At 49.9% G+C, this 20,756-nt stretch overlaps 2 protein-coding genes across 4 annotated transcripts in view; one reads left to right on the top strand and one right to left on the bottom strand.

Annotated features, from left to right (window-relative positions):
• Positions 1–9,722, top strand: part of Rsph9 (radial spoke head 9 homolog (Chlamydomonas)) — a 22,205-nt gene extending 12,483 nt beyond the window's left edge. Inside the window, exon 5 of one of the 3 annotated variants that reach the window (XM_006525075.3) lies at positions 9,559–9,722. In XM_006525075.3, the coding sequence (XP_006525138.1) occupies positions 9,559–9,563 (5 nt within the window). In that variant the 3' untranslated portion in view covers positions 9,564–9,722. The other 2 variants (NM_029338.4, XM_006525074.4) reach the window with 2 other exon arrangements.
• On the bottom strand, positions 2,852–20,756 carry Mrps18a (mitochondrial ribosomal protein S18A). The gene is made up of 6 exons (NM_026768.3): positions 20,631–20,756; positions 13,789–13,820; positions 8,929–9,036; positions 6,347–6,470; positions 6,048–6,117; positions 2,852–3,255 (listed from the first exon to the last, which is right to left on the bottom strand). The coding sequence occupies exons 1-6, from the start codon at positions 20,740–20,742 to the stop codon at positions 3,111–3,113; spliced, it is 591 nt and encodes a 196-aa protein (NP_081044.1). The 5' UTR covers positions 20,743–20,756; the 3' UTR covers positions 2,852–3,110.

Below are 20,756 nucleotides of genomic sequence, written 5' to 3'. Positions count from 1 at the left end.
GTATGGGTATTTTGTTTGCATGTATATCTGTGTACTACACATATGCCTGGTGCCTATGGAGGCCACCATGGCGCTGGTGTTAGATGGTTATTAGCCATCACGTAGGTGCTGGGAATCAAATCTAGCTTTGAGCCATCTACCCAGGCCTTCCCGGCCATTGCTTAGTGTGATGACCTTTAGGGGTTGAGACGTAGGATACCTGCTGCTCCCTCGACAGTTTGACCTGAGCCTGGCCCTTACTCTCTCTGGCATTGGGAAACCCAGGAAGACCTCCTGCCAACTGCAGAGGCTCAGCTGCTGAGTTCCAGGCTGGATCTTCTCCCCAGTCTCAGTACAGGTCTCTGGAGAGGAAGCCAGGTCTGAGGAGGCCTGGGGCTGTGAACTGATCCACTGGATCATTCCTTCAAAGGGCTACTACCACAGTTGTCTGGGCCTGGTTTTTCCATATTTACAGTTGAGATGGAGGTGAAGGTGTCAGGTACACACTGTGTGTCTGCTCACACACACACACACACACACACACACACAGAGAGAGAGAGAGAGAGAGAGAGAGAGAGAGAGAGAGAGAGAGAGAATGGAACATGGTGTGTGTCCCAGATGATGAGCTGACTGAACCAGGGAGGTTGAGAGGACAAGAACACGATGCCGGGGCTGCGCGGGAAGGCAGAGAGCCCGGCCCCTGGCATGCTGCAACTCAGCACCCTTTGGCTTGCTTGGTCCCGCCCTCACTGGCATCTGTATTTGTATTTTTTTAACTTCCTCACAGTTTACCCATGTTGCTGGGCTTGGGCTACTCATTTCAGCCTCTGCTTCCCATCTCCTCGAAGTAAGAGGTGAGCAGACATGCTGGTCTGAGGGGCCCCATGCCACCATGCTGTTGGTTGAATCGATAGATATCTGGATACAGTGGGGTTAGGGATAGACCCTAGGCTGTTTTCTCCAGGCTAGCGCCTGAGTGAGGGACGCTGCAAGCCAGCCTCCCTGGGTGGGCAATCAGAGCTTGGTCTTGCTTATCTCACAGAGGCTGTGTAGCTGTGGGCTCCAAGGGCAATGAGGGATTAGGTCTCTGTAGAAAGCTGTCCAAATGATGTTCTGGGCCCCAGTAATGGGACTTAAGGCTAGAGAACTGTATATTTCTGGGTCTTTTTGTTGCCAAGGATAAAACACAGGGCCTGGGACACTGTTCTGTAACATTCTATCCTTGTCTCCCCTCAAGCAATGTTTCCTGGAGACTTGTGACCAAGAAAGCCACCAGGGTTCTCAGGTGCCCAAAGAACAGCTGTTGGCTAGGTGTCGTACCAACCGGGGCCTGTTTCACTTGATGTTTTGATTCCTTGGCGGTGGCACTGGGGCCTAGAGCAAGCGATAGGCCCATGGTGTGGCCTTCACCCCATTGTTCTGTGCATGGCTCAGTCAGGACCAGGGGCAGAGGACCTCCATGCTTCCAGAAAGCTCTGGTTTTGACCTGGGCAGGCAGCTAGCTACACGGGGATAGGCTTCTCTGATGCAGGGTGGCCTCTGGAGGGTGGAAACTGACTGAATCGTGAGGCTGCTGGGTGTGGAGTGACCAGGGTGGGCCATGGTTGGAGGTAGGCTGCGGGAAGCTTGAGTGGTGGGAGCCAGCACCGGGGCTGAGCTGGCAACTGATGAAGGCTCCAGATCAGCCCTCTGAGCATAACTGGTTGGTCCTGTACCAAAACCTTCAAAAGTTATTTGCCTTCCTGGCAGGGCCCAGAGCAGGGCTGTGGCTGGTTTGGGGGAGAGGCCTCTGTGCGCAGGGGAATAGAAGCCCAGATCTGCATCCAGAGGCGATTTTCCCAGGCTCCTTCCTCCCACACAGCGGCTCCCTCCCTTGGAGCTGGATCAGGCCCTTCCAGCCAAGTCATCCTGGCTGCACAGCCTAGCCTGGTCTGAGCTGCCTGGCGTCTTGAGTAGCATGGGGCAGACTCAGCAGCCGAGGTCTCCTCCTACCAGGCATGACTCCACCCATCAGCAGTTGGGCAGACCACTGAGGTGGAGGCCTGAAATGGCCCAACTTCAGCTTGAGCCCCTGGTTGTCTCATCGATCTTAGGGCAGAGGCCCAAGGTCAGTGATTTACCCTGAAGCAAGGAAAGGGAGCCACACCATCTGTGGGTCCCTGAAGTCACCTCTACACTTGCTCCCTTCCCTGTGTCATGAGCAAGTGACTGTGACCATCAGGAGCACAGCAACTTTCTCAGTGGCACCTCAGTGCCAGGCCTCAATTGTCCCTCCCATCCAGGGTCTTGGAGCATCCAGATGGAAAGGGGCAACGCACTGGTGGTGCTGCGCAGCCTGCTCTGGCCAGGCCTCACCTTCTACCACGCTCCTCGCACCAAGAACTATGGCTACATCTACGTAGGCACAGGAGAGAAGAACATGGACTTGCCCTTCATGCTGTAGGAAGGCAGGCTGGATATTTATGTGGGGTCGAAACACTCTTTCATAAAGTTCAACTGTTGGGCCTTTTTGTTCTGTCTTGATTGTTGTCATTTTGTCCCTCTGGCAATCTAGTCACCTGGCTATGAAAGGCCAGAAAACAATTCTGAACCAAGAAGCAGAGGCCTGGGATGAGCTAATGAAGGAGGAGGCATCAAGTGTAGATGGGTGGAGATGGTGTGAAGGGGCAGTTAGGGGCCCGCTCAAATTCCTGGATTCAACTGAAAGCTGCTAGTAACTGACAGTCACTAGGCCCTCACTGCAGTGTGGTGCCCGTCAGCAGACGATGGGACCTGTGTGGCACATGGACCTGCCCCAGGTCCACTGACAGGGCCCATTAGGCAGTTCCCTACTATGCACAGGCCCCACATTTCTAAGCACTGACCACACGGGGAAGCCAAGAGCCTGCTTTATTACATTGCCTTGGGTAAGGCTCCCGTCCCTGCTCCAACCTCAGCCCCAGCCAGGCAGAAGACCACAGTGGCCAGGAGATCCAGCTCCTGGCTGCCCTTGGCTTCCAACATTGCAGCTGGGCAGATCCAAGGCACAGAAGTTAGTTCTCTGTGCTGTTGTGGAGGATAATGGTTCTGGTGGGAGGAGCAAGTGCATCTTCTAGACGGTTCTAGTCAGCTCTTCAGAAGTCCTGCTCCCACTAATGCATCATCTTCAGAGGCCTTCTGGAGTAGCAGACATTGTCTTTCAGGAGTGGTGACCCCACGGCCATACCCACCTTGTTCCAACGGTGGCCTTTTTTATAGATGGGCTTGACGGACTTGGGAGCCCAGCGAGTCAGATAGCTGTAGTGGGAACACAAGAGGTTGCCTGCTGGGGCAGGAAGAGCCGGACACTGCCCCCTGGGGCTGTGCTGCCTCCCTCACCAGTTTTCCTTTCTCAAAAGGCAAAGCATTTTTGGGGGAGGGGACTGCTGTTTTGTAAACAGATGGGCTGGGCTCTTGCGGCTACAAGTGTGTGTACTCAGGGCTGAGGTGGAGTCTGGCAGCCCAGGCCCATCCCCTTGACCTTTAAGAGTTGTCAGTGTACATCCACACTGCAGGAGGAAGGCAGAGAAGAATCCTGCTTGTCACGCAGGTCTCTGGCCTGACGCTGGAGACAGGAATGTGACAGAAGGCTGGAGAAGGCCTGCACTCATCCCACTTGGCTCCTTTAGATCTCCTAGCCTCCAGGGGACTTCCCAGGGCACCTCAATCGTTGCAGGACCCCATCCCTCACCCCATAGGAAGCAAGGGATGAACACAGCAGTGCTGTGTTCCAGCAGGTTTCTGTAAGTAGGAGGGGCCAGGGAAAGATGGCGGCCACCCATGGCCCTCTGGCCTCCTCTGGGGATAGCCTAGGCTCTGACTGTTCCTGGAAGAGTGGGTCATAGCACCAAGACTGGGGTTTACTCTGTTCATAATGAAACCTGGCTCCTGATCAGGAAGGCCCATCCTTCATACTCAAGAGTTCAACCACAAAGGCCAGGTCCTCCTGTGTTCTATGTGAGGTTGAGGCTTGCCCTGGCTGCCTCTAGAGGCCCTCAAGTTTTACTTTAAAAACTAGTATTCCTGGCAGAAATTAAAATTTTTTTTTTGGCTGACATCTTCTGGCTGACAGAGGGTTGCTGATTCACGCCTTTCTATCATGGTTCTTTGGAGCTTGAGCTGTGAGCCTCATGCAGAGGGAAAGCTGCGGGAGGTCCGTCCTGCATCTGACCTGGGCAGAGGTGTGTGCTGGGCACAGGAGGTAGGAAGATGAGGCCTTCCCTAGTTGGCTGGACCCACGAACACTGCACTGGGGTACCCCCTGCACAGGGGCTGCTGTTTCTATGGTCAGTTGTTTTAAGACAACAGGTTAGCCCAGCATAAGTTCCGTCACCTCCAGCTAGCCCCTTCACTGGCCTCTCCTAGCCCTCAGAGGGAGAGGTGAAGATGGGGTTCATATACAGGCCCATGGTATAGGTGTTCATCAGGACTCAGGGACTTGAGAAGAGCCCGACTGCGCAGCGTCTCCAGAGCTTTCCTCCTCAGCTCTCCTTCAGTGAGCCTTGGCTGCATCTGTGCCACATGGAGCAGCTAGCTAACTGGTGTAGGCTGGGGGCATTCAACCAGCTCTCTGCGGGCACCTTGGCTCTAGTGAGAACTCAGGCTTTCCTAAACCAGCCCCTTCCTACCTCTCCTGAGCTGGGCCTGGCCTGGACACCTGTGTGCTAAGCACAGGAGAGGAGAGGGGATACTATCCCCTCTGCTGGAGAAGACAATGCTGTACCAGGGTGCTGAGGACACAGAGGAGTGAGCAGGGCCCCTGAGTGCAGCCAGGGACCTTTGGGCATAATCACAGCGTACAGAGATCAGTACCTCCTGAGCCAGGCCTTCCCTTCCCCCAGGATGGCCTTTTGCAACTCAAGAGCCCCCACACATCATCAATCCTGTGTCACACTAACGGACACCGGATGTAAGGGAGGGAGCCTGGCCTGGCTTCAAAGGCCCGAGGGCAGGATGGATTGTGGCCTCCGGCTTGCTGCTGTCTCTTAAAAAGCCAGGGCTGGGGGTGGGCTCAACCCCAAACGGACCAGAGCATGCCCTACTCCTTGGGGCTGCTGGCAGATAGCCTAGCCCAGTTCAGCTTGGGCTCAGTATCTAGGGATGAGGGAGGCAAGGCACAAAGACACAAGCCTATATTACCCTATCCTACACTCTCTGCTTAGCAACCGGGTCTGCCAGCCTCCACCTAGGCTGTGGCAAGGATCTCTGCACAGGTCTGTTGGAGCTGGGGAGTCTTGCTCTGCCTCAGTCTTCCTGCAGAGTGTCTCTTCCTCACTATCACCAGAGGCAGCTTGACACACTGGAGGTCAGGGGCATAAGAACCGCAAAATCAATTCTAAAGACCCAGCTCTTTGCTGAACAGGGGGCTATTATAGATCTAACTGCCTGTGAGGCCTATGTCAGGGAGAGGGAAACCTGCAACAGGACAGCTGTCTGAGTTAGGTGAGAATCTGCTCTCACTGGAGGGGCCTGCCTAGCCTGCTGGAGCTGGAGGCCCGACTTGAATCTGTCCTCCTAAGGCCTCAGGATAACTCGGTGACATAGCAGTTATGTGGGCTGTTAACTGCATGACTGCAAGGGGCATTGGTGACTGACTATGCAGGCTGCTTTGATGCAATGCTGTGTATGTCACCCTATCCCAGACAGTCCTCCCATGGCTAAGGCCTTGCTCTGCCCTGTAATGACCCCAGTGCTGGAGAGCTGGGACATCTAAGTTTGTAGAAATGCTCTGACTTCCCCATAGCAGCCAGTGCAGTGTGATATCATCAACAGGGATTGACACAGTCTAAGGCCCACCAGCAGCTTCCTTGCCCCTGTGTCAAGGCCCTCTAGGACAGAAGGAGAAGGGAGCTGGGCCAGGACGGTGGCAAACATCATACAGTACAGCCATGCAGGAAAGGTTCAGGTGTGTGGTGGCTGGGAATGGCGCAGCCAAGCAACACTCCAGCTCTCTCGGGCTGCTGTGAGACCCATGGGACAAGCTCCCCTAGAACGCAATGAGATCCATAGGCCCTGAAAAGCTTGGGTTAACTGTAGGCATGACTTCTTACCGGTTGAGCTTGGGTTTATCCTTTGGTAAGCATCCTTCTGGAAGCTGTGGTCTGTGATTTGGTAACAGACCTGTGTGGAAGGAAGAACACATGAGGGGTCAGTCTTCACAGCTCTGAAAGGGCCAGGGGTAAAGACCATGGGAGTGGGGAGGAGGGTGTGTGTGGAGTGTGGGGCGTATTTGTGTGTGTGGCTGTGTGTGCGCACAAGTGAATGCGCTCACCCCCTCTCTAGCTGTGACAGCTGGCTGGGAAGAGGAACTGGAGTCCCCACCACCCCTCTGAGTCTTGGGTACTGTGACCTGCTCGATGAGCCATCTTCACGCACTCCTCGATTTTTCGGTGTTCTTCCCGGCACAAGCCTGTGACCCGCCGGGGCAGCATGCCTCCATAAGGCCGGATGAACTGACTGAGCAACAACACATCCTAGTGGAAACCGAGGATAGGAATGTGGGTCAGCTGGGCTTGCTTGCATGCTGGGAACCTGGACCACAGGCTCCGTGGGCTCCACAGGGCTCCCAGTGCTGTCCCCAAAATGTTCTGACAGCATCAGATGAGACCAGAAACGCTGTAGTGAGCGTTTTACCACCAGTCTTTCTTGGTAGTAAGATGCCTGGTGGCCATTCTCTGCTGAGATGGGATATGTAAAGTCTTTCCATGAGAGGAATGCCTGCTTTATCTCAGTCCCATGATGGAGATGGTGCAGGTGGAGTGCAGAGACAGCTGTTCCTGCTCAGGTGCTAGAGCGGGGAGGGAGGGAGCCAGATGTGAGGTTCAGTCCATGTCTCCTAAGTCCTGTTATCCTGCAGGGAAGGGGTCCTTAGGCTTCCCTGTAGCACCCCACACCTAACAAACTATGTGGGATAAGTCTAGCAAAAAGGACAAACTCTCTTTTCCACCACAAATGGCTCAAAGGGTTAATACTTGCCCTTGCCAGGGCCCAATGTCAGCCTCCGCAATCGCTGTCTGTTTGGTAGTCTGCTGTCCTCGCTGCTGTTGCTGTACAACTGCAAATCTGTTTTAATCACTAAACAGCTCTTGGGGAGCCGAGCCCGGAACTCTCAGCCCTACACTCATCAGAAGCAGGTAACAAGACTTGCACTAAGCCACAGCTAACAGGCTAGCTTGTACCCTCAGACTCTGTACTGCAGGCTGCCAAGCCAGCCAACAGTTGCACACAGCCTGGGCCAACAGTGCTCCTAGTGGAAAGGGGAAAAGGGAAAACAACTTTAGCCTTTACCTCGGAAAGAATTAGATTTCTTCTCCTGGAAAAACAGAGTCAACTCAATTTCCTGGAAACGGCCAGTAGCAGAGTGCCCGGTGTCTGGGCAGGTGTGGGCATAGGCTCCCTCCCCATTTGCAGCTGAGATTACCGCATGCCTGTGTATTCACTGACATCCATGGGAAGAAGCTCTGGTCTCAGGCTTCTGCGGCACGCTCTCGGCACTTGAGAGGGCCCAGGGCAGGGGAGCGTCTGGGGGTGGACTGAAGCCAGGGCTCCCCGCCCAGGAGATTAGTTGGGTCACTCTGTTCTCTGTCCAGATCTTCCTGGTCTTATCACCTGACCAGGATCTTTGCCCTTAGTCATCCTGGACCTTAAAGGGGGAACTGGGACAACACAGGTCAAACTGGCCCAGAGCCTGAATCACCTGAAACCCCAAAATAGAGTGTTCATGTCACCAGTGAGCACTCTCGAGAACAAGTGTGGGGTGTCCAGGGCCAGGTCTTATCTACTGCATGGTAGCAGTTAGCACATGGACTCTACCGGGCACCTCCGACTTGAAGCCCAGCTCTGATACTTAGTGCTGGGTGACTGCAGCACATTCATTAACTTCTTCATACTTGAGAGTCCCTCATTGCAAAGCAAGGAAGAGGAAGTCTCTCCTTCATGAGGTTAATCAGAAGTCTAAGGGCCAGTAAATGGCTCAGCCAGTAAATGTCCTTGCCGCCATGCCTGACTGTCTAAGTTCCATCCTCACTCACACACACAGGAAGGAGAGAACTGAACCCCCATGCCTGTGCCACGGCATCTGTGCCCTCACATGGACACACACTCCTCAGAGAGAGGGGGGTGGGACGGCTGGTGAGAACTGAGTGGTGTGGAGTCTGGAGCTCCACTGTGGAGACTAGAGTGTGTCTGCAGATCACACTGTGAACCACCTCATTACCTAAAGGGAGGAGAGCCAAACTCAGACCTGATTCCATCCCCATGAGAACTACCCGTACCATTCCAAACAAGGCTACAGATGCAGTCAGTGGCTTCCAGCCCCATAGCCCCATAGCCAGTGAGGACTGCTGATTGGGTCTGTCTGAGGCCAAGTGGTTTTTCTCTCTGTGTAGATGCAAGTCGCATGCTTCTCACTACCCTGGGGGACAAAGGGACACGGGCTACTCTAGAACTGGAGTTCTGGGTGGTTGTGAGCTGTCATGTGGGAGGCTAGAAACTGAATTAAAGTCCTTTGTAAGAGAAACAAATACTCTTAATTGGTAAGCCATCACTCCAGCACCATATTTTATGCATACAGGTGTTTTGGCTGCATGTATGTGTGAGCACCGTGTACATGCGACACCTGTGGAGTCCAGAAAAGGGTAATGGATTCTTTGGAACTTGATCTATACAGCGCTTACCCACACTTGTTCAGAACTGAAACCTTGTCCTCTGGAAGAGCAGCCAGTGCACTTAACCACTGAGCCATCTCTCCAGCCCTCAGCCCAGTATTTCTTCAAGCTACCACATGACCAGGGTTGACAGCTACTGGACAAAGTGCTGCCTCTGATAGCCTTGTAGAATGCAGCTGTCACTATATATAGGGAGGACAGTGCTCAAGGTAAGAGGCTCTAGACCCCAAAGCATGCAGGGGATGGTCTTTACAGCCACACTTACCTCATAGGTATATTTGTGCTTCAGGTTCCAGCGGCAGATGGGGCACTGGCCTGAGGGGTTAGGGGGATCTGGAGTCGCCTTGGGAGTTTCTGTGATTCGGCCTTCAATCTAAGAAGCAGGGAAAAAAAGTCCAGTGTGAGAGCCAGGGTCAGACATCAGATGTGCAGGTCTGCAACTCTGAGCACACCCTGCATGAATGCCAGTCAGGCTTACTTCTGGGGGTCTCATGGCAGCAACGAACAGGGCTGCTTGCACGGTGGAGATTTTCTGTATCTACTATATGCTGGGCCTTGGCCATAGAGATGTGATTTGGTGGCCAGACAGGTGAAGAATACATGTAATCCCAGCACCAGGTGGTAGAGGCAAGAAAACTGTTCAAGGCTAGCCTGGGCTACACGGTATTAGGTTCCAAGTCAGGAGAGGTTATACAGTAAGAATCTTGCTTCAAACCAGACAAAACAGCAATGACAACACAGACAGACATAGAAGCTGGTAACTAGGAGAGTAGTCTTGGCCTTCCTGATGCTGCGACCCTTTAATACAGTTCCTCAGGTTGTGGTGACCCCCAGCCATAACATTATTTCCATTGCTACTTCATGACTGTAACTTTGCTACTATTCTGCATCACAGTGTAAATATCTGTGTTTCCTGATGGTCTTCTGGGGGTGGAGACCCACAGGTTGAGAACTGCTGAACTACAAGAACGGTTTGCTGTTTCTGCTGGATCCTGTCTTCCTTCCTCAACAAGCCACAATAAAATATCTGAACCCTAGGCTTCTCCTGCCTCTGGGAAAAGAGACAGATGCATGTGGTTAAAAGTTCCAAATGGGGGCCGGAGAGACATCTCAGCAGTTGTGAGTATGTCCTGCTCTTGTACAGGACAGGGCCTTGGTTTCCCAGCATCCAGTTCCAGAGGAATCTGATGCTCTCTTTTGGCCTCTAAAAACATGCATATGTACACGTACAGACAGCTAGTTACACACATATGAAAAACATGCATATGTACACATACAGACAGCTAGATACACACATATGAAAAACATGCATATGTACACATACAGACAGCTAGTTACACACATATGAAGAACATGCATATGTACACATACAGACAGCTAGTTATACACATATGAAAAACATGCATATGTACACATACAGACAGCTAGTTACACACATATGAAGAACATGCATATGTACACATACAGCTAGTTACACACATATGAAGAACATGCATATGTACACATACAGACAGCTAGTTACACACATATGAAGAACATGCATATGTACACATACAGACAGCTAGTTACACACATATGAAAAACATGCATATGTACACATACAGACAGCTAGTTACACACATATGAAGAACATGCATATGTACACATACAGACAGCTAGATACACACATATGAAGAACATGCATATGTACACATACAGACAGCTAGTTACACACATATGAAGAACATGCATATGTATACATACAGACAGCTAGTTACACACATATGAAGAACATGCATATGTACACATACAGACAGCTAGTTACACACATATGAAGAACATGCATATGTACACATACAGACAGCTAGTTACACACATATGAAGAACATGCATATGTACACATACAGACAGCTAGTTACACACATATGAAGAACATGCATATGTACACATACAGACAGCTAGTTACACACATATGAAGAACATGCATATGTACACATACAGACAGCTAGTTACACACATATGAAGAACATGCATATGTACACATACAGACAGCTAGTTACACACATATGAAGAACATGCATATGTACACATACAGACAGCTAGATACACACATATGAAGAACATGCATATGTACACATACAGACAGCTAGTTACACACATATGAAGAACATGCATATGTACACATACAGACAGCTAGATACACACAATATGAAGAACATGCATATGTATACATACAGACAGCTAGTTACACACATATGAAGAACATGCATATGTACACATACAGACAGCTAGTTACACACATATGAAAAACATGCATATGTACACGTACAGACAGCTAGTTACACACATATGAAAAAAGTTCCAAATGGCATAGAGATAGATGTACTATTCAAATAAAACGTCCGCCATTCTGTGCATTATCTGCAGAGAGCACTGTTTCCAGCTTCATGGAAAAGAACAAAGTCTACGCTAGAGGCCCTATGTGTGCCCCACACTCCTTCTGGCCATGTCTGGGGACATTTGTGACTGCACAATTGAAGAAGGGGTATTATGGACATCTAGCAAGGATACACAGGGAAGCCCTCACAACAAAGAACACCAGCCAACTCTGCAGCTGAGAAACCCCGAGAACAGCAAGATCAGCAGGCGTCTGTGTGCACTGCCACGTCCTTCTTCCTCTGCAAACACAGAAAACTGCAGCAGACAAACACAATACATGCCCTCCTCTAAAAACAACCAGGTGCTCACTAGATAGCCTTGGCTGGCTTGGAACTCAGAATGTAGAGTAGGCTGGCCTCATACTTGGAGTAAGTTCTGGGACTGTAATTCTCTTCACTTGTATCATTTTGGAGAACACCTTTTAAATACTCTGCAGAGGCCACATGTGACATGACCTTCCCAACATGGATATAACCTGTGACCTAGCCTTGGAATGGCTACGTGCCCTAAAGCAATGATCTGGGAGTCAGCTTCAGCTGCAGGGGACCTTAGCAGGCCTCTCTGATGCTGAGCCTGAGAGCATAGTGGGATGGATCTGAGAGGCACTGGGACAAAAGTAATCTTGTACTGGGGCTGGGACTGGCCAAGAGACAGAGGCTAGAAGTTCTGCTCAGTTATTTCAGGCACCAATACCCACCCCCGCTTCTACTACGGCAACTCTAAACACGTCAGAGAGAAGCTGTGGGCCAGGGAAAATCTGAAGGTGCATGGGAGGCCTTGGGAGGGGCCCTGAGGGCCGCAGGAGAGAGCTAACATTCACTGGTTCACTGTTGCTCACCTCGTGCTGTGCTAAGAATGGCTCGCATATACCAGTCGATTTAACTCCCACAACTACGTGCAGCAGGCATCGGATCTTATTTTGGAGGACACACACCCACAGTCAGCCACAGTAGCACCTGACCAAGGCATGCATGGGTTTACCCCAGAGCCACAGTGTCTCCATATGCCTTCTATTAACAGCAGATCCGTGCCTCACATGAAAAAACCTCTTTACACTTACAAGCCAATGTGAACAGCACCGATAGCTGGGGAGTAAGCCTTCAATTCTGAATGCCTAACAGAGAGATGCTGTTATGGGAGATGAACTAGTTAGTTCTCAAGAGTCTGAAGATGGCAGCTGAGAGAGCCAAACATGGTCTGCCAGGGTCTTCAAGGGAAAGCAGAAACAGCCAACAGACGAACAGGCATCCTAATGAGCTAAAGAAAGGCTGGACCCAGGAAGCATTTGAAATAGTAGGGGATGCAGTGGGTAGGTGGAGATGCGGTAGGTAGGGGGAGATGTGGGTAGTGGGAGATGCGGTGGGTAGGGGGAGATGTGGTGGTTAGGAGAGGATGCGGTGGGTAGGGGGACGCTCTCTTTAGCATTGAGCACTCTGTACCCAGAAAAGCAGAAGCAATATGCTACTTCAAAAGTCTGATATCAGCTGGTGTGATGGCATACGCTTTTACTCCCAGCATTCAGGAGGCAGACACAGGCCGATCTCTGTGAGTTTGAGGACAGCCTGGTCTACACAGACCGAGAGACCCTATCTTAAAAAACAAAAACAAAACAGGCTGATGTCACTCTTTTCTCCAGCATTGAGTTTATCGGGTAAATGCTTGTTTTAGCTTTTTTTGTCATTTGAAACAGGGTCTCACGGAGGCAAGGCTTGCCTGGATTTCACTATAAAGCAGAGGATGGCCTTGAACTCTGTACTTTCTAAGTACAGGGATTACTGATATGCACAATCATGCCCAGATTGCTCTAGGTTTTTTTTTTTTTCTCTAGGTTTTAATCAGAGAATAGAAAAGTGCCTTAAGGACATGAAGTCCCCTAAACATTAAGAACTGGGCGATGCTAGCCAGCGGAAGGGCCAGGGAGGTATTCTGGGAGAAGAATGACTGGCTTTCCCCGGGGATAAGGCTGTCTTAGGGTAGACTATATTTGGCTGCCTGCCAGAGAGGTTAAGCCCCTGGCCCACATGGAAGTTCTCCAGCCTTCTGGGAGCTCTGTGAGGTGGCTGAGAATTTCTTGGAGGGATAGAAGGCCATGTGAAAACAAGGTTGTCTTTTAAGGATTATAGGATAATCTAGGCCCCATGACTGACTCCCAAGGGAGGTGAGATGGGCTCAGTGAGGGAAAGGGGGGTATGGGAGGAAGAATCGTTCCAGCTTTCTTACCAAGAGACAAGCCAGGGTGCCAGCTAGTAAGATTGGGGGCCAGGGCCTGCCACCTCTTAACGCATCACTTAAGGGTACGAAGTCATCCCAGACAGAAGGCAAGGATCAGAAGGGCAGGCCCCTGGCCCTGGGCCAACTAACTCTGGCTCCGTGGGCCTGCAATGCCGCCTTAATTTCCCCTTTGGGAAACTGATTTATCACCTGCCAGAGAACATATTAGTAAAGGCCTCTGAGACTTTGTCATACAAAGGTCACTTTAATCAAGTGACAGATACCTCAGCAGCACAGGCCCAGTGACTGTTCCTGATTAAAACACTACGGCACACAGCCCAAGAAATAGTAGACTTCAAGGATTTATGGTCTCAGAGGGAGCAGATCCTGGAGCCAGGAGTCCACGTTGGGCCCCTGTCCATCCATCCCTCAGAGGAGCAGCCAGGCGGCTCCGAACGTTAAGGAGGTCGTGAGTGGCCAATGCAGCGATACTTACTACAGTCGTCTTCCCTTCTTGGATCTTCACCACTACAGAGATAAAGGGGAAAAATTAGGTCAGCCATTTAATAAGGAACAGGGAGTTTCAAATAACAGCTCAAATTCTACACAGGCAGAGGAGAGGAGCCTTCAGTCTGCACTCTCCCACGGTTCCTGCCTGGGACAGAAAGCAAGCAGGGTTGACCCCTAAGTGCCAGGGCTCTATGCCCTTGAGGCTGACTGCAGGCCAGCCTGAGATGCTCAGGCTGCAGCACCTCTGTAGGAGTGAGGGGCTCCAGGCTGCAGCACCTCTGTGGGAGTGAGGGGCTCCAGGCTGCAGCACCTCTGTGGGAGTGAGGGGCTCCAGGCTGTTTTTTTTGTTTTGTTTTGTTTTGTTTTGTTTTTTGCCTTTGGAAGCTGAGACTCATCTTGATTTTGACCAGAAGAGTTGGCAAACTGAATAGCTGTGGCAGGAAAATCGCTGTATGTTTGAGGGCAGCCTGGGCTACAAAAGTAAACCAGAAAGCTTTTGGAGCAGCAGGCCTGAAAGTCAGAAGTGCCCTTTCACATGTCCCCTGCAGAGTGAACCAGCCCAAAGTGGTTTCTATAATCTAAAACACAGCACTGTGTCTCAATGGTGGTTTATCAGTGAGACAAATCCACTCCCCAAAACATATCCTGAGAATCCTGTGCCAAGGCTGCATGAAACTGGCCACAAGGGAAATACTCTCTGCTCCATCCCTCTTCTCTCTGCCTGCAGGGCTAGATTCTGTTACCATACCAGAGAACGGGGATAGAACAGGTAGCAAGCAGAAGCCTGCAGACAGTAGGCTCAAGGGCCTGGGGCAACCCAGGGCTTACTGATGCCTGAGGCAGGCAAGAGAGAAGTGGAAGCAAGACCATCAGCTGCACACATCTGTCAGGCTACACACACTTCTCATCTCACCTAACTAGGCCACTGAATGACAAGGCCGATGGTTATCAGAGGTGCCAACTCACACACAGCAACTGTTCTTGGAGCGTCTCCCATACTCCTGTCTTATTTAGAAAGAAAGAAAGAGCCACAGCTGCTATCAAGAAACTGGTACACAGCAAAGGATCAATAAGTGCTATGTTTAAGGAATGAAATAATTGTCACTGTCTCCTTTTAACTATCAGCTGCTACAATAGCAAGCTTAAGCTCACATCATCTGCACACTGCCTCTCTAGATACTCAAACCCCAGTTAAACAGTAGTTTGGCTACCACAGTTTGGTTTTACTTAGCTCCTACCAACATAAGAAATAATATAGACTAGAAAAGCGCCTAAGTTCCTTAACTTTGAGAATCCAGTGGGAGCTAAAGATCTTTCCCTAGGAAAAATAGCTAACCGCCAACTGCAGAAGTTAGCTAAGGGCTGCAGGAGGCTCTCAGCCAGCTGTGGGGTATGTGTCAGAGACCTGGCTATCCCTCAGACGTGGAAGGGGGTACTTCTGCGTCTTCTTTTTGTCTATCATATTTTCTAAAATAAACATATACTGCTTCTGCAAAAACATAATATAAACAACAAGAAGAGAAGGGCCTAAGGGAAAGGCAACGCTAACCCCACCAGAGCCCGTGTCAGCATCTGTGCTCAGCGAGCTCTGTGACCGACATCTAATTGAACACAGGCTGCCTGGAACTAACCCGCATTTGTTTTCTGGGCAGACCATTCATAAAGAATCGTTACTCCAAAACAACCCAACTGAGAGCCCTCCATGTCCAAGTCCAGACACAGAAAACTGAAACAATGACCAGAAAAAGCCAGAGGCCGTCTTTGGAAAACACTGTAGCCACTTATACGAACTAGGTTCCTTGTGTGTAAAAGCAACTGCGTCACCTCACACACGGTTTTACTTGTCCAGAACAGAGGCCAACCCATGAACGGGATGTGGGGGAGCCTCAACCTGGTCGTCAGCCTAGACGCCAGCACAGCTGCAGAGGGAAAGTCACCATGATGTGTCCATTGCAGAATGGCCCACACAAGGGGACCAGGGAGAACAGACGAGCATATCTCTAGCTCACAGTAGCCCCCAAGTACCTTAGAAACTTTGCTACTTTGGAGAATTCAAACTGGGGGAGGGCCAGAGGGCAACTGAATGGGAGCACCAACAGGTGTGGGGGGGTAAGTTTCTGAGAAGTCTCAGGAAACAAAGGCAGAGACACATTCTTGTGCCACTGAAGTCAGCAGCATCAGGACAATGGCCTGAAACACAAAGAGTATAAACATGTGGTTTCCTTCTTGGTCCAGGCACTTGGGCCCTAACCATGAGGTAAACAAGTCTAACGAAACACACATCACTCTAGGCAAAGACCCAAACCCTGAAGTCATCCCACTGGCCCCTGGAAAAGAGATCAAAGCCCATGGCAAGCTCCACTGTTCACAAGCTCACCCACAGCAACCTCGAGCCAGTGTCTTTCTAGAAGCCAGTGGGTAAAACAATAGGCAGATACTTATCTAAGAGAGACAATCTGTCAAACCAGAGGAATGACCCAAGGAGCTCAGGGAGACAGAGATTGATCAGGGTTGTGAGTTAGTGCAGGGGAAGAGGGCCCGGCTGGAGCCTGGGGAGGTCAAGCAGATTTTAAGCCTCTGGAAAGAGGAGATAAGAATCAAAAATAGTATTGCTTTTCAGTGTGCATGGAAAAACATGGCAAAAACCAAACAAAACCTGAGATCTATTTTATCCCTGGTCCCATCTCCATTCAAGAGAAGTGAGGTGGATAGAAAAGGCTGGGCTAAGTAAGGTTCAGGCACCAACAGAAAACTTGTTTAGGAGAAGGTGCCACCATGCCTGCATCCTAAGACTCGACAGCGTGAAGGAAGCCACCAGAGATCACTGCTTTCTAAGTAGAGCTAAGGCTGCAACCTCTCAACCTCTTGCCCACGTGATCATCTGCCCCAAGCGAGGCAGCACATGCAGGAGTCAGGAAGTCAGGCTGGCTCTCCCTCCTAGGCAGAGTAAGAGCACAACAGTAAGGCACAGGCTTTGCCCCAAGAAGACAAGTAACACAACGCTGGGAACTTCACTAATAAAGCCCAGGCCTCATAAAGAGGTCCTCTGAGTGCTTCAGTAAATGCTCCTAGGATGGAGTCCAAGAGAACTGAATTATAACAGCCTGGAGCAAGCAGCAGCACAACGAGGCTGCGGTGGGTGCAGAAGCTGGAGACGGGCACATCAACTGTGGCTGTTTGGTCAAGGAGGCAGAAAGGGAAGAGAGATGATGGAAGAAGGGTGCAGGGCCCCACAGCAGCAAGTAGCTGAAGAATCCAAGGGTCTGCGGAAGGAGATCTAAGCACAGCGTGGAGTGGCTGGGAGGCAGCCCTGTGCCCTAACCGCCAACACTGCTTGTGCTTCCCTCAAGCACCATCTCCTTCAGTTCCATCATCTGAATTGCTGGCTCTTTAATGGTCTCTCATGGCCCTTCCCTAGAATTCCTGACAGAATATCCTTCTGCCCTGGGCTTCAGAATGAGTCTTATTGCTGCTTAACACATTTCCCATTAGAAGAACACTCAAATCCTAAAACCCCTCACTTTTTCCTCCCTCTCAAAGGTCTTTGCTATGTATCTGCTGCCCCTATCAGAGAACACCTCTGAGCTCACTGAAACAGATGAAACCCATTCCCATCGGTCGGCCTTTCCTCGTCTCAGTGCGCTCTGCCTAGGTGCACGGTTGTTACTTCATGCGTGCACGGTTTCTTGTGAATGCACTTCCTTCCCAAGGGCTCTCCGCGTAGTAAGGCAGGGAATCTCTCCCACAATCCTTGCTAAGTCTGACATTTTCATTGATGAAATCACTAACTGTTCTTTGGCAAGTTAACTGCTAAAAGCCTTTCAGGAGAGGAGGGAACAAGAGGCAGGCCTGCCACGGAGCGCAGAGGTTGTTATACTGGAGGCGGGGAGTGCTGCCTCTACTTTCCACTCTTACTTCTTACAGCTCAAGCTGGGTGCGATACCACATCTTTACAACTGGTTTTCCCCATTCACAAAATAAAGACAGCTAATGTCTACCTTTAAGGATGGACGAGTAGATGGTTATTGAAAACCTCGCACACTACTGCAAGAAGGCCCTTATAAATCATAGCATCCTCATTTGTCTCCCTTCAGTTCTGCTTCTGCCAAAATCTGCTCACTCTCACTTTGGGCTGTCAGGACCTGTCAATCACTCGCCTCCACCCCCATCTCAGAAACAGAGCTTCCCTGTGTAGCTCTGGCTGGTCAGGGACTCTCTAAGTAGGCCAGGCTGACCTTAGAATTCCCAGAGATCCTAACTGCCTCTGCTTCCCAAATGTCAGGATTAAAGGTATGTATCACCTCAGCAGTGGTGGCAAATGCCTTTAAACACCAGTGGTCAAGGCAGAGGCAGGCAGATCTCAGAGTCTGAGGTCAGACTGGCCTACAGAGTGAGTTCCAGTATAGCCAGAGCTACACAGAGAAACCCTGTCTTGAAAAATCAAACCCCACCATATCCCGACCCTAGTGTGTGTGTATGTGTGTGTGTGTGACCCAGATGGTCCTTTGTCGTGTTGTCATGTGTGTTGTAAGACATTTAATGGTATTCCTATCCACTTACCAGGTACTGCTACTACCAGTTCTGACAACCAAAAAATGTTTCTAGACACTGCCAAATGTTTTAGGAGTGAGAGTGGGGAATAGAGGTCCACCCCTGACTGAGAAACAGTACCCTAGACTGAAAGTTTATAAAAACAACACTGGTACTTGGTCCTCATGAAGTCTCTTTGCTTCTCAATTCCAAGTCTCATGAATTCTTACTAGAGTTATATAGTTTTATCTTTGAAAAACAAGAGGCATGAATATTTTCAGCAAGAGACTCAGCTTGTTTTCCACAACTGCGAATGTTATATGTACAATACTATTTGAGTGACAAACATCCTCACTAGAGCAACACAAATCAGCTGTATATATGCCTTTCCTAAAGGGAGGGTGCTTCAAGGTTCACTTATCCAAAAGAATATAAAACACGACAGCGCTTTCATGTAAAGGCATATCTTCAATTCAATTCACTTCACTTCAGTATTTAGCCTTTGGTCCAGGCTCTCTAAACAGTGGCTGACAGAGTGGAGAGCTGCAATCAGGTATTTGTAGAGGATGACTCTAAAGACTGATTAGATGGTTCATCAGTCCACAAACTCTTCAGTTAAGAAGCCCTTACTCAGGAGGAAGAAGTAGGTGGATCTTTGTGAGTTTAAGGCCAGCTTGATCTACATAGCAAGTTCTAGGTCAGTTTGGTGAGACCTTGCCTCAAAAAACAAAACAAAAGAAGCTTTATGCTGCATTTCATAAGGGATATGCAATTTGGAGCTGTTAGTATCTGACAGGTCAGTTACCCTCAAAAACATTATGAGCTTAAGCCCCATGTTGCAGCCTGGGGACAGTTGAAACACTGTATCCGAGTCCACTCTGCCATCCACAAGATCTCACTGGTGACCTTCTTGATGAGTTAATCTGACACACACACACACACACACACACACACACAAATGCCCCCTTAATTATCTCTTGATTCCCCTGAACTGAATCCCTTATTGGCCACTCTTTCTTCTTTTTTCCTTCTTCTTCTTCCTCCTCATCCTTCTTCCTTCTTTCTCCTTCTCCTTCTTCTATCTTCAAGACAGGTTATCTCTATGTAGCCCTAACTGTCCTAGAACTCTCCTAGAACTCGCTCTGTAGGCCAGGCTGGCCTTGAACTTAATCTGCCTGCCTCTGTCTCCTGGGATTAAAGGGGTGCTACCACTGCCCAGTTTATCTATCTGCCATTCTTTTTTTTTTTTTTTTTTTTTTTTGGTTTTTCGAGACAAGGTTTCTCTGTATAGCCCTGGTTGTCAACTCACTCTGTAGACCAGGCTGGCCTCAAACTCAGAAATCTGCCTGCCTCTGCCTCCCGAGTGCTGGGATTAAAGTTGTGAGCCACCACGCCCAACTTATTTCTCAGTTTTAACTAATATTCCCTGGTTGGCCAATTTTAAAGACAAGTCCCTTCCCGCATCATTTCTTTATCTACATCACTTATCCTTTCCTGCTTCTCACAGAATACAGAAAAGACTATATCCAGAAAGACCTTTTCACTCTGCCAAACTCCATCCTTTTACGAGCCTGTTCAAGAGCATCCTCTTTATGAAAATTTCAAACTGACTTTGCTATTTCTGGTTACAGAATCTTACTGTACTTTTTCATGCAAACGGATAACTTCCGTTTATTGGTGGGGATGTATACATAGCTCGTTAGAACCCAAGGAAGCCGTGCTTTTTCCCTTTACAGTCCTTTTACAGCTAGACTCACAGCGTTTGACCTTCAGTAAGGTCTCAGATGATGCTAGAATCTGGTTACCTTTCCAGATTTAATATTAATGAAATGCAGACCTAACATTTAGCAAGTCTTAGTTGTTCAACTGCCATTGCACTTTGGCTGCTATCTTACAAGTCCGTAGCTTAGGCAGAGAAAGTGACCATTTAATCACACATTTTTCAGAGAAGAATTGATAAGGTGGGCTTGGCGGCATGCTTTAACCAAGGAGGAGGCGATTTGGAAAATGATGGGAGAATTAACACTCAGCCTTTATAGCTTTTCTGAACTCTGAGACATTCTTCTCTTTGATCTTTAAACGACCAGGTCTTTCTCTCAGTTCTCCTTGACTTTCGGAAGACACTGAGAACCGGGAGGTGAAGCCACCCCGCCAGCGTCTGTAAAGCCTTTAAGCGGCCCGCGGGGGATCGCACCTCCCGGGTCTCAGAGTCGCTGAGAGGGAGGGGCACATCGCGGCTGGCTGAAGTGTCACGACGCTCTCCTCAAGTCCCGGGGGTCGCTGGGTCCTGGGACTCACCTTCTCTCAACCCGCGAGCTGGAAGCCATAACCAGCCAGTGGCAGCGGGGCCTGCCAGGAACGCTTGGAGCTGCCGCCCGCAGCCTGACACCAGAGCCCTGAGGGCCGCCATCTTGGAACGCACCT

This window comes from Mus musculus, chromosome 17, assembly GCF_000001635.26.
Source record: "Mus musculus strain C57BL/6J chromosome 17, GRCm38.p6 C57BL/6J".
Classification (NCBI taxonomy): Eukaryota; Metazoa; Chordata; class Mammalia; order Rodentia; family Muridae; genus Mus; species Mus musculus.
This window is presented reverse-complemented; position numbering and strand designations above follow the sequence as displayed.

Coding starts and splice junctions, on each gene's coding strand:
- Mrps18a (NM_026768.3), bottom strand. CDS start 20,742: ATGGCGGCCCTCAGGGCTCTGGTGTCAGGCTGCGGGCGGCAGCTCCAA. Junction 13,821..20,630: donor AGCTCGCGGGTTGAGAGAAG/GTGAGTCCCAGG, acceptor TTATCTCTGTAG/TGGTGAAGATCCAAGAAGGG. Junction 9,037..13,788: donor AAGAAGGGAAGACGACTGTA/GTAAGTATCGCT, acceptor CCTGCTTCTTAG/ATTGAAGGCCGAATCACAGA.